Source organism: Triturus cristatus, chromosome 6 (assembly GCF_964204655.1).
Source record: "Triturus cristatus chromosome 6, aTriCri1.1, whole genome shotgun sequence".
NCBI lineage: Eukaryota > Metazoa > Chordata > Amphibia > Caudata > Salamandridae > Triturus > Triturus cristatus.
This window is the reverse complement of record NC_140589.1, coordinates 736,751,377-736,763,462: the sequence shown is the minus strand read 5'-3', so window position 1 is coordinate 736,763,462 and position 12,086 is coordinate 736,751,377. Positions and strand designations below refer to the sequence as shown.

Genomic DNA, 12,086 nt, shown 5'->3' with positions numbered 1-12,086 from the left:
TCATTCTATGTTTAAGCAATTACTTTATTAACTGCATATCCCTTGAATTGTAATTTGTGAATGAAACATGTAAAATTATTAGAATTTGTTATGTCCTTTAGGTAAAGCATATGTTTCTTTTTGTTGATTGTCGTTCTAACGCTTGCATGATATGAAAAGTCAATATGTTCCATTTTTATTTTAACCCTGCACTTTTCTTTTCAGCTTTTTACTAGCAGTGTGCAGATGAATCCAGCAGATTTCATAAATAGTACAAAGGTTGGTGTTTTTGTTGATAATAGATAGTACCGTTTTGGTTTATTTAAATAAAAATGGTTCACCATGATGATAATGCTAATCTAAATAGTGCTAATCTGATTGGTGTAAAAACCAAACTGCCTACCGTTTAGTGGCGTACATTTTTCAAATGAATCTTTGAGCCGCAAAATGCCAAAAGCAAAAGTACATTGTTGGTAGGTCTAGGGTGCAAGACAAATTCTAAGCACCGTATAAGCGTCACCCTGTATTACAAGAAATTAAAATGAAAGCTCACTGCATCACGATCACAGCAATTGGTCTTTATAGTATGTTGTGGTCTAATCCAGAACTGGCCCAGAATGACATCAAACAAAGACCATCTAAATTATATTAATGATTTCTTTAAGGTGTTGTCCAGAAACTTGAAATATGAAATGGAAACCTGAAATATATACAAATAATAAAGCATTTAATATCTGAAATGAAACTCTTTCATCCATAGAATCACAAAGTAACATAACCGCTTTAAATCGACTGTGTGGGGTTACATATTGCAAAAAGCATTTGGAATGCAATACGTCTCGCATTAGCAAGAGTTTAAGCTATTGGCATTGTAAATGACAATGCCTTTTATGTTTTAAAAACTAAAACATAAATAAAAGGCATTATCATTTACAATGCCAATAGCTCAAACTCGTGTAAATGCAAGACCTATTGCATTGCAGATGCTTGTTTACTATTACTGCTGCTAACATGGGAGCTGGGGTTGCTGCAGGAGGAAGTAAGGATGCCTTGTTTGGGTTTGTGTGAAATATTAAGAAATCTCAGCCACTCATGTGAGGCTCGTGTTAGGGGACTTGACACATTTTCCATGTGCCTCTACTTCGGACTGAAGGAGTCGCCATCGCCTCACTAACAACTGTGATTGAAATTGTAATGGTATTTATATTTATGTTTTGAAGATGATTCAAGCAATGGCCGCTAGGTGGCGATAACAGATAAGATAGCCGTCCCCTCTATGGTTCCCAGGATACACACCCTCGTAAACAATTCAGAAATTATCCGTGTTATGCATTCATAATGTGAAATTGTGGGATTTAGATGATCTTTTTTTAATTTATTTTCTTTTTATTGAGCAGGATATACAATAAAAAAACTCTCAAATGCAGACACTAAATAAGACATAACGAGAGAAACAAGATGAAACGTTAATGAACGTTAGAAAACAATACACCTAAATGCAGCAGATAGTACAGACAATTCCCAATTCATTAAAGTTTAAACGCCTCTGGGTTTCTCGATTTGATTTTAATACGTAACACAGATACAGCTCCTAATAACAGTATTGCTTTATCAGAATCAATTTAGGACCTTCAGTGCATCAGTACTAGTAGTGCACTGTCAAGCCATTCGTGTTATAAAAGATCGGCCGTGGCTGCCGTTGTTCAAGGCTGCTTAGAAAGTGAAAGCACGCATGGGGGCGCTGAATGTTGCAGAAAAGCATGTCGTGCCTGCAGTAGTTGAAACTATTTAAAGAAAATAGTACTTGGAGACTAAAAAAGACTCACTGTGTTACAACTGAAGTAAAAGGGCCAGTCTTCATGGGAGGTTACGAATGGAAACAAGGCGGGACTAAGGAGGGACTAACAAGCCTATTAACGTATCAGAAGCCAGCATTTACGAAGGACCAAGACACAAGCCAATTACAAATATGGGCAGAGAGTGGGCGAGGCTTCTATTCCAAACTCCAATACAGCATGGCTCGCATGCGCTGCCCAGGCTCGCCCTAAAAATGGCATGTTATTGACAAAAGGGCATGGTAAAAACCAGTTCATGTATAAAATATACCACTGTTGCTCATTTTCTCAAGTTGCACTTGTGTGGATCACCTAGATTTGTTTACTTTTCTTCAGTACTTTGTCCCAAAAAATGGCGTTGCTTCTAAAATGGCAGAAAGTTATTTTCCCTTTGTATGGATTTTACTTGGAAGACTTGTGGTTGATTTTCTTTTGAGTGATTCATGTAGTTGTGCATGGGATCAGTTTTTGCAAGCCTTGTTTTCTATGTTTGTTCCTCGTATAACTACTTGCCTTTTTTTCCAGTGTGTATTATTCCTGAAAATGGTGCATCTATCTGTTCAGAATATGGGGTAGTAAGGAATAAAGCCTGATGCTTTAGGATCCTCTCTTACTCTGGTGCCACTTTTTATATTTTACCCTACATATAGTATTCCTCTTTTTATTTTACACTCTGGGCGTCGTCTGTAGCCATTTGGTGCAATGTCCTTTCTCTTATGATGCCAAGCAAAAAGCCCTGAAAGCCCCTGTGCGTGATCGCCATCTTCACATTCTTTTTTCTGTCATTGGGTCTGGAAGCAATAGCGAAAGCTGTACAGGGGCTGAAGAAATAACTGAGGATAATACGTCAGATCGTCGAAGGAAAAACATGAAAATATAAAAGTGAAGGTTAAAAAATGAAGATCACAGAAAACATGAGCGTGGAACACCGAAGAGGGGATCGGGTTCACGCAAGTGCCCGCAGTGGCACTGAAAATTTGCCCAAAAGTACAATGACTAGGTCTGCAACCTCTGCCTGCCATTGGAACACAACACAAAGAGCTGTGAAGCATGCACCGAGTTAAGATTACAAATCCTGGGAGCAAGAGAGCAGTTGAGGTGTGAATTCCTAACAAGCATACAGGAAGGGGAGCCAATTGCAGAGAGACCTGAGACCTATTGAGGAGGAGTACACTATTGAGAAGGCAGAAGTAGTTCAGGAAGAAGGTTCCAAAGTCGAAGTAGAAGAGGTCGTCGAAATAGAGGCAAAACAGCCACCATAGAACCCAAGGGATGGGGAACCCAGAAAATCACCAGGTAACTGCAAAAAAACATTCTGGAGCCGAGCTGAAGTCTTCTGACTTGAAGCCTCACAAGACTACCTTGGCGACAAAGCACTCGATGAACGAAAGGAAGTTAAGACACAAAGAACTCCACAGGCCCGAAAGATAGACACCAATGGTGGACGCCCCTCGAAGAAACATTCAGCGTCGAAAGGTGATCGAGAGGAGAGGGCCAAGGAAGGCTTGGTGGAATGGTCATACCTGAAGAAAAGGGCACCGAAACCTCTTGACGTCTAAGTGTCTAAGTATGAGCTCTCAAAATCGAGAGAGATAACAGAAGGCTTCAGGATGAAATGGCTGCAATCCTGCAGAAAAATAAGTATTTAGAGGCTTTGATGAAAGACTTTAGAATCCCCTAGAAAACCACCACGAGAAAAGAGCAGGGAGGAAGACAAGCACATAGAGCTCAATCCACAAGTAATCCCAGAACCACAAGAAGTGGAGCTTGAGTTGTTCCACTTTAAGGAGGATCTTCCAGGACACCAAAAGTGTCAACAAACAGTGGCAGGACCTTGAAACTGGCTTACATGAGGAGGCCGTCGATGAGGTCTTCGCCACCCGACGACATCACGATATACAATGCCATGGTGAATAGAGCATCAGAAAAGTATGAAGTACAACTAGAAGAGAGGACTCAGGTTTGTTTCCTCCTAGAAACACTCCTATCATCCCAGAGCAATAGCCAATACCTCTGCATGATGCCAAGCATTCTTGATCAAGGGCGAAAAGACTTTAGAGAGCCAGCATCTTGCAAGGCTGTAACACCAAGGAGAGAAAAAAAATATATAAGTACTCCTCTGAGGACCCGGTCTACATCAGGGCAATGCAGTAGGCGGACTCCATCAATGTTGCCACTGCAAGAAAGAGGGCAAATGTCCCAACATCGACAAGACCGCCGCCAGAGAAGGAAAGTAAGAGAATGGAAATGGTAGGATGAAGAGTAGAAAGGGGCGCAGCGACACTAGAGGATCGCAAACTCAAGCATGCCCATCAGCCGCTATACCCACAACCACTGGGAAGAGGTCAGAGAGCTCTTGCAACTCCTACCAGAACAGTACATAGAGATAGAGAGGAGCCCCACTAGTAAAGAAAGGCAAAGCAATAGCCAACACATGCATGAAGTCCGCTTTAGGCGCAGCTGACAAAGACAGTAGTCAAACTGATAACAGGAACATCTATGAGGTGACATGCCTGCTACGAGTGTCCAGACTTAGAAATGAGGTTCTGGCGAACATCCTTACCACACCTTTCTCTGGGGAGAGCCTGTTTGGACCCATTGTAGACAACACTCTACTGTAGCTAAGAAAAAGATAATGACATGCAAAAGCCATGGGGGCATTGCAGTTCTGTGGTCAATCAAAGAAGGTAACACCACCAGTGAGAAGGCAAGCAGGCTGGGGGAGGCCTTCAAGGGAAAACACAACAGCCAAATTTTCAGCAGCCAGTTCCATACCAGGGAGTGCATGAATCGTGGCAGTTCTTGACACAATAATGTCAGCCTTTTCAGGCAGAGCCATAGGAAGGGGACAGCCTTCCAGAGGAGCCAGCTCCTCCAACAGGTGACTCCGCTTACCAGCTGCTTCACCACATAAAACCAGTGGGTGGCAGGAGAAAGGCCTTCCTCTAGGAGTGGGGGAGGGTCACGCCAGACAGATGGATACTAAATATCATCCAACATGGCTACTGGATGAAACTGGTAAAGATGCCTCTGGGGGTCAAACCAAAGCAAAGACTATATCGGGAGGAGAAAAAGCACTGCCTGCACAACAAAGTGCAGGAACTACTGCAAGAAAGGGCAGTAGAAAAAGTGCCCAAAGCAGAAATCATTCATGGAAACTAATCGGCATACTTCCTTGTCCCAAAACCGGGCAAGTTGCTTAGACCAATCCTGACCTTCGCTTCCTAAACCAGTTATTAAAGATGCAAAAGTTCAGAATGACCACACAGCAAGAGGTCTTCCTGTAGCTGTGGGAAAAGGACTATATGGCAACCATAGACCTAAAAGATGCTTACCTACACATTCCCATTAACCGCAAACCAAAGAAATGTCTACGATTCATAGCTGACAAGACACACTAACAATTCAGGGTACTCCTGTTCTGGATCCAGTCAGCATCCAGGGTGTTAACAAAATGCCTAGCTGCGGTGGTGGCCCACCTAAGACAGAAAATGATATACGGCTACCTGTACCTAGACAACTGGTTAATCAAAACAAGCTTGGACATGCAGTTCGAAGAGGACACTAGGATAGTCATGGGCACAATCTCCATAGACTAGGTTTCACAATCACCCTTCAGAAAACCTCCAAAAATCCGTAGGAAGAAAAGGTTTTCCTGGGAGCGAGAATTAACACAGTGGTGGCAAAAGCCTTCCTGCCCTTAAGAGGATTCAGGCTCAACGCTACCACAAGGGTCAGTCTGTGACTGTGAGTACTGTGGGCAAACATGATGGGCATGATGGCCTCATGCATTCCATTGATCGCATATGCAAGGTTACACGAGACTACTGCACGAGTGAATCCAGAACCAATGGTCCCAGGAGACGGAGAATTAGGAAGATCTAGTGGTTGTGACGCTGGGTACAGGAAGAGATGACATGATGTAATGTAGACAACATAACATTGGCCAGACCCTTCACTTTTTCACCCATTCCCCTCATACCTTTAGTGATAAACAAGTGCAAAGCATCTCAAATGACACCGACACTAATTGCCCTACATTGGTTAAGACGAACATGATTCTCAGGCCTGGTGGAGATGGCACTGGGGAATGTAAAAAGACTGCCAGGAAAGTATGATCACCTCTCCTTGCAGGGAGGCAAGGTCCATCACCCAAAAGTAAACAGTCTGGGTCTATCAGCCTAGCTCCTGAGGACATAGATATTGGACACCTGAACCTTCAAAAGTGTTTAGTAGAAGTCCTAAAGGAAGAAAGAAGGCTGAGCACAAGAAAATGCTACATAGCAAAATGGCTGTGATGCAGAGACAAGGGACAGCTCCTCAGCCAAACTGAAGACAACACAGTGGTCAGGTACCGTACCCATCTGCTAGACAACAACATGACATACTCCTCATTAAAAGTACATTACCAGCAATAGTACCCTAAAAAACGAGACCACATAGGAAGAAGCTGCTCCACAACGTCGGTTATGAAAGGTTCGTGGAAGGAGCAAAAAGAATAGCTGTACCCATATTGGCCTGACGCTAATGGGGAACCTGAACCTGGTACTAACGCAACTTGTGAAAGCACTATTTGAACTGCTGCATAAGGCAGAACTGCGGTTCCTGACCTTAAGGACCGCTTTATCACATTCACATCGCTGCACAGGGTGAGCGAGCTGCAGGCACTAACCAACGAGGAACCTCGCAAATGCACAAGGACCAAACCATGTTTCGTCCCAAAGAGCATATAAACAACTCCATGTGAACCAAGCTATCCAATTGCCGAGTTTCTTCCAACCACCAAAAAAACTAGCCAAGAGGACCCTACATACACTAGACGTGCGCAGAGATGTGATGTCCTACCTAGAATGGACAAAGGAGGTCAGAAGGGGAAGCCAGGTCTTCATATCTTTTGCAAGTCCGTACAGGTGCTTACTAGTAACTAAAGGCACCATCACAAGGTGTATAGTAAAAACAATCCAATTATGCTACCAAAAGGCAGACGTGCACCTGAAGGTAAGACTCCGAGCACACTCCACGAAGAAAGGAGCCACTCTAGCCTTTTTAGCAAATGTGCCCTTCAACGGTATATGTATGGCAGCCACATGGTCGTAAGTCCACACCTTCACGAAACACTATTGCTTGGATATTCAAATAAACAAGGAGACACAAGTGAGACAGAGTGTACTGAAGCATCTATTCACAAGCTCAACGTCATTTTAACACCACCTTCCAGGAGTGACCTGTGACACTGCTACAAAATCAATGCACAGCATATTAATCCAGAAAAGAATTCATGCTGCAAAATGAAATGGTTATTGCAACGTAAAGATTTTTGGGGATTTACATGCGACCCTCCACCTCTCTAGGAAAGCCTAACAGGACTAAACTGAAGGAGTCATCAAAAGGAGAACAAAGAATCTGAAGATGGCGACCACTCACAGGAGCTTCCGGGGAGCAGGTCCGACATCATTCAAGGCACAAAATGGCTACAGACACCAGAGGTAAAAAAGAGGAAAAAAGACTAACAAGACACTAAATGGCAAAATAATGCACATCATGTGAATGCCGAAAATTCTTCAAGCTGCGAAACTACTCCTACTGTTAAGTAAACATTTTGTTACTGACTTGCTAATCATTGCCAATCAGTTACTAAGAAAATGCAAACGCAAGACTGGAATGCAAAGAAACTGATCAAGTTTGTCTGTGGTATGCTTTGTTGTGACTGGAATGCAAAGAAATTGATCAAGTTTGTCTGTGGTATGCTTTGTTGCGTACTCACTGGTCCCTCACAATTTTAATTCATTTTTCCCTATTAGACAGAAAGCAAGGGCATAGAGTCCTCGAAAAGTAAAGAAGGTCAGACTGCGGCCCAAAATACAGAGAACTCCCTCAAAAAGTCGGGTATGTATAGAGGAGCATTCATAATTTTCTGCCTAGATTTAGTGTATTTATTTACATTTGAATGCTTGCGCCTTTGCTGTTTTGTGAGACTGCATGTTTGTATTTTATTAAACAGTTGATCACCACGCTGTGGAACAAATACATTTATAGTGTTAATTCAACTAACATGAACAAATAATTATCGCTTGCTATGGTGAGGGGAACATTCGAATATTTTTTTAATAGAATCATTTCAGAAGAATCTTCTGAAAGGCTTTTGTTAACATTTGCTCCCTTAGATCTTAAACCGATGTTATCAAATTTACCTAACAGTACTAAATGTTGACGGTGCGGTCTGATAGTATATATTTTAGGTCACACCATCAAGTTCTATGTTGTTTGGCAAGTTAAGCGTCAACCATACAGTTCAGCTGTAGTACACTGCAACTTTTCTTTTTGTAGGGAAATGTGTTTCAGAACTTAAAAAGCTCTGATGGTGCACCCATTGTTTTTTCAGTTACTGTGAAGCTGCTGATACAGGGGGCAATGCTTGCGATATACTGATAATAAATATGTATGTATTTATATGGTATTTCTATAGCACGAATTTAGCCAAAAGGCCACAGAGCGCTGAAGAGGCTCAGCACGCTACCCACCCTAGAACCCTTTAAGATAAGCATAATGTCAACGAGTAAGAGGAGAGAAAACTGGCTTGTGGATGGTTATTAAATTGTGATGTAGTGCTCTTTAAAGAGGTGAGTCTTCAACTCTTTACTAAATTGGATCAGCTTTAAATCGGTCCTGATGGATACTGGTGTGTTCCAGATCCTGCCTGCATAGATGGAAAATGCCTGTTGTCTTGTTTTCCTTTGCACTTTGAGTCTCCAGTCTGATGGTGTCCTGTCTAGTGGTGTGCCTAGAACCACCAGAAATGGTAAACTTGTCTGCAACATAAGTGAAGGTGCTGGTCTTGATGACATTGTAAGTGATGTATCTGGTTTTGAAGATGGTGCAGCCTGGCAAGGGGAGCCAATGAAATGAAGTTCCAACAGTACAAGGGTGATGTGATAATATTCCTTCAGGCCCTGGATAAAACGTGCTGTGGCATGTAGTATGTTGTTTTGGGGGACTGTTGTGGAGTCTGGGAGGTTATCGATAGGGCTCCCGGTTTTATGGTCTTTATTTGTTTAACATTTCCGTCTGTATTTATCCATATTTATTTTTTGGCCATCTTATTGGTATTTACCCATATTTATTTTGTGTTTGAGAACAGTCATAACACGGTATATTTCCACATTTATTTAACTGATAAACATGCACTCATACTTTGCTGCCTGTTGCATTTTAGCAAACGAAGCAGCCAAATATAGCCAAACCTTACACCCACAGGTTAATATCAGTATTATAATACACATATATGCTAACACATGCCTGTATTCAGGGAAATATGAACCTATTTTTTAACTTCCCATTCTCTGTATCTGCTCAGTTGTTGTCCTAGAAAGTTCGAAAGACAGCATGGAAAGTCACCCAGAAGAAGCATCATTTTCTGTATTTTTCCACTTTTAAAATTAAATACAGGCAGGAAACGTTGTTTTCTGTCTGTATTTATCTGTAAAAATCTGTAGTTCTAAACCAGTTACTACCATGATTTCCGTGTTTAAACATTTTAGCACAACGATAAGTCTCCTTTGTATAACATATCCCATCTCATTCCCACATTTATTCCACAGCATATAGTTTGGTCACCAGCACCCTAATACCTAATTTGTCACAAGTCTCCTAACACTCTGATATTCATTTTTCTACTGCACCTTTTTATCATATTTTATTTTTGTGCAATTTATGTCGATATCCTTTACTGGCAAAATCACATTCCTTGCTCTATTAATGTTTACTTTATCTGTCACCTTGAAGGCCCGTTTTGGAAATCATCTTAGACCTGTCTAATGACTCCTAGTAGGGGAGCCTTTATTACAGAGATGTTTCATTTGAGCTGTCATCAAAAGTGTTGTATATATCAACAAAGAACAGGGGGGGCAAAATGGGCTTTGGGAGAGAGGTCCAGCTAAGCATGCCCTAAAGTATGCAACCATGAAAAAGTAACAAAGCTGTTCCTAAAGTGAGTGGGACGGACCATGTAATGTTCAAAAAAGGTTTTTTGTTTGGATATTGGAACCCTCACACAACCATCAGGATGTCGTGAATCACGTACCCCTCAGGATGTAGTGCGTCATCATTGGGCTGCTCCTGCGTCGAGTCGGCTGGTGCAATACCCGACGGGCTCTTGTTTAGGGAGCACTCTTATGGAGATCTTTTTATCCAATACAGCCGTTAGGTGAGGTGGGAGTGTGGGGCTCTTTAGTGATGTAGATGAAGAAAAGTAGTTGCTAATTAAAATAGGGAGGGAGTGCTATCTCAATCAATTTATTATGAAGCCTCCTCGCCTAATTAAAAACTGTGAGGTTAAGTGTTGGTAACTTAGGTTAATGTTCTAGGTTATATACACTGCCTCATCGGGGTCAACATGTTTCTCGCTCTAATTGAGGAATACTCTAGCGATTCTTCAGGACCAAGTATATTCTATCTACATTTAAATTCAGACTGCATATCCTAATTGACAGTAAGCATTCTCATATGTAGCTGGTATTTTACCTGCAACTCGGTCTACCTGTGGAAGAAGAGGAAGACCATGATGGTTATAGAATGCATAAGTACAGTCACTGTGTATTTACATGGTGCGTCTCGTGAACTATTTAGTGCAGCTGCAGTGATGGTGCACTCTATTCATAGTGATGGAAAAACATAAGCATGAGCCACGTGAAGTGATCACTCTGAAAGGTGTTAAAATCTATATTTACAACTGGAAGCAAAACATGTTTGTGGACTTACCCTATTAACTCCATAGGATAGTACACTGCAGTTCCTGGTAGGCTACGCAAGGAGTTCCTCGCGTTCTGTAATCACATAGTGAGAGAGCTAGTGGATCGAAATGGTTAAAACCACAGTACTCCAGGGTTATCTAAGCCCCTTCTCTTATTTGTAAAGCTACAAGAAAATGGTATTTCCATATAAAGAGCTCGTGAAAAGGTAAATGCCTGATACAGAGTTACACGGCTCAAGGTTAAGTCCGCCCCTAATCTCATTCAAGCATCGTACACATGGCATGTTTAGCTGACACAGGTTTAGATTAACAGGTAGGGATATGAGTGTACTAAAGAAAACGCGGGAGCTGTGTTTCTTATTGACCTCCTGCGTTCGAGTAAACCCCTTATCTTATTTACACCTGGGGACATTCGTTTATGAGAATCCCCATACAACAGGACGTCGTCAAGGTTACCATGCTCACGATTAAGAGATAACCATTAGATAAAAAACTGTTGTACTTACAGACACGCCGAGTCCGTGTCTCCAGCAGACCTACCCCGCTCTACCAGGACTGGGTGGTGGAGTTGCAAATATCGCGTGGGTATAAAAAGGGATATCGTCGTCTCGGTGGCGGAAGTGGAGGTAGTGGCACCACTCGCACGTCATGGATAACGCTAGCGGTTCAATGTAGCCGCCATCTTGGGTGAGGGTCTGACTAACGGTGAATGAACTCGGGGTGTAAAAATAGTTAGCAGGTTAAAAGGTGAAACAGTCTGTGTATCAGACTTCAGATAGCGGGTACTTAAAATAAGTATTTAACGCAAATATGAAGTCCGATTTGAAGAAGTGTCTAACCTGTCAATTAAAAAGAGGTTCTTGTTTTTGAATCCATATACTCCTTGTGATGGTCTAAAGGGTCAATGTGTTGGCGGACTCGGCGTGTCTGTAAGTACAACAGTTTTTTATCTAAGGGCTATCTCTTAATCGTGAGCATGGTAACCTTGACGACGTCCTGTTGTATGGGGATTCTCATAACGGGGTAGGCTCACTCGAGACACGGCGTCAATGTATTTTTAAGTAAACGAATGTCTCCATGTGTAAATAAGAGAAGGGGTACATTCGCACGCAGGAGGTTAATACGGACAACGTCCTTGTGTATGGGGCTAGTCCCTATGGGATAGGCCTACACGAGTCAGGGCTTTAGCTTGACTTTAACAAAACGAATGTCCCCAGGTGTAAATAAGATAAGGGGTTTACTCGAACGCAGGAGGTCAATAAGAAACACAGCTCCCGCGTTTTCTTTAGTACACTCATATCCCTACCTGTTAATCTAAACCTGTGTCAGCTAAACATGCCATGTGTACGATGCTTGAATGAGATTAGGGGCTGACTTAACCTTGAGCCGTGTAACTCTGTATCAGGCATTTACCTTTTCACGAGCTCTTTATATGGAAATACCATTTTCTTGTGGCTTTACAAATAAGAGAAGGGGCTTAGATAACCCTGGAGTACTGTGGTTTTAACCATTTCGATCCACTA

At 42.1% G+C, this 12,086-nt stretch overlaps 1 protein-coding gene across 1 annotated transcript in view; it reads left to right on the top strand.

Moving 5' to 3' along the window:
• HSF2 (heat shock transcription factor 2) overlaps window positions 1-12,086 on the top strand; it is a 199,492-nt gene that overhangs the window by 184,988 nt on the left and 2,418 nt on the right. The window contains exons 11-12 of the mRNA XM_085611268.1: window positions 205-258; window positions 7,616-7,700. Of these exons, the coding sequence (XP_085467394.1) occupies window positions 205-258; window positions 7,616-7,700 (139 nt within the window). The remainder of the gene's footprint in view (window positions 1-204; window positions 259-7,615; window positions 7,701-12,086) is intronic.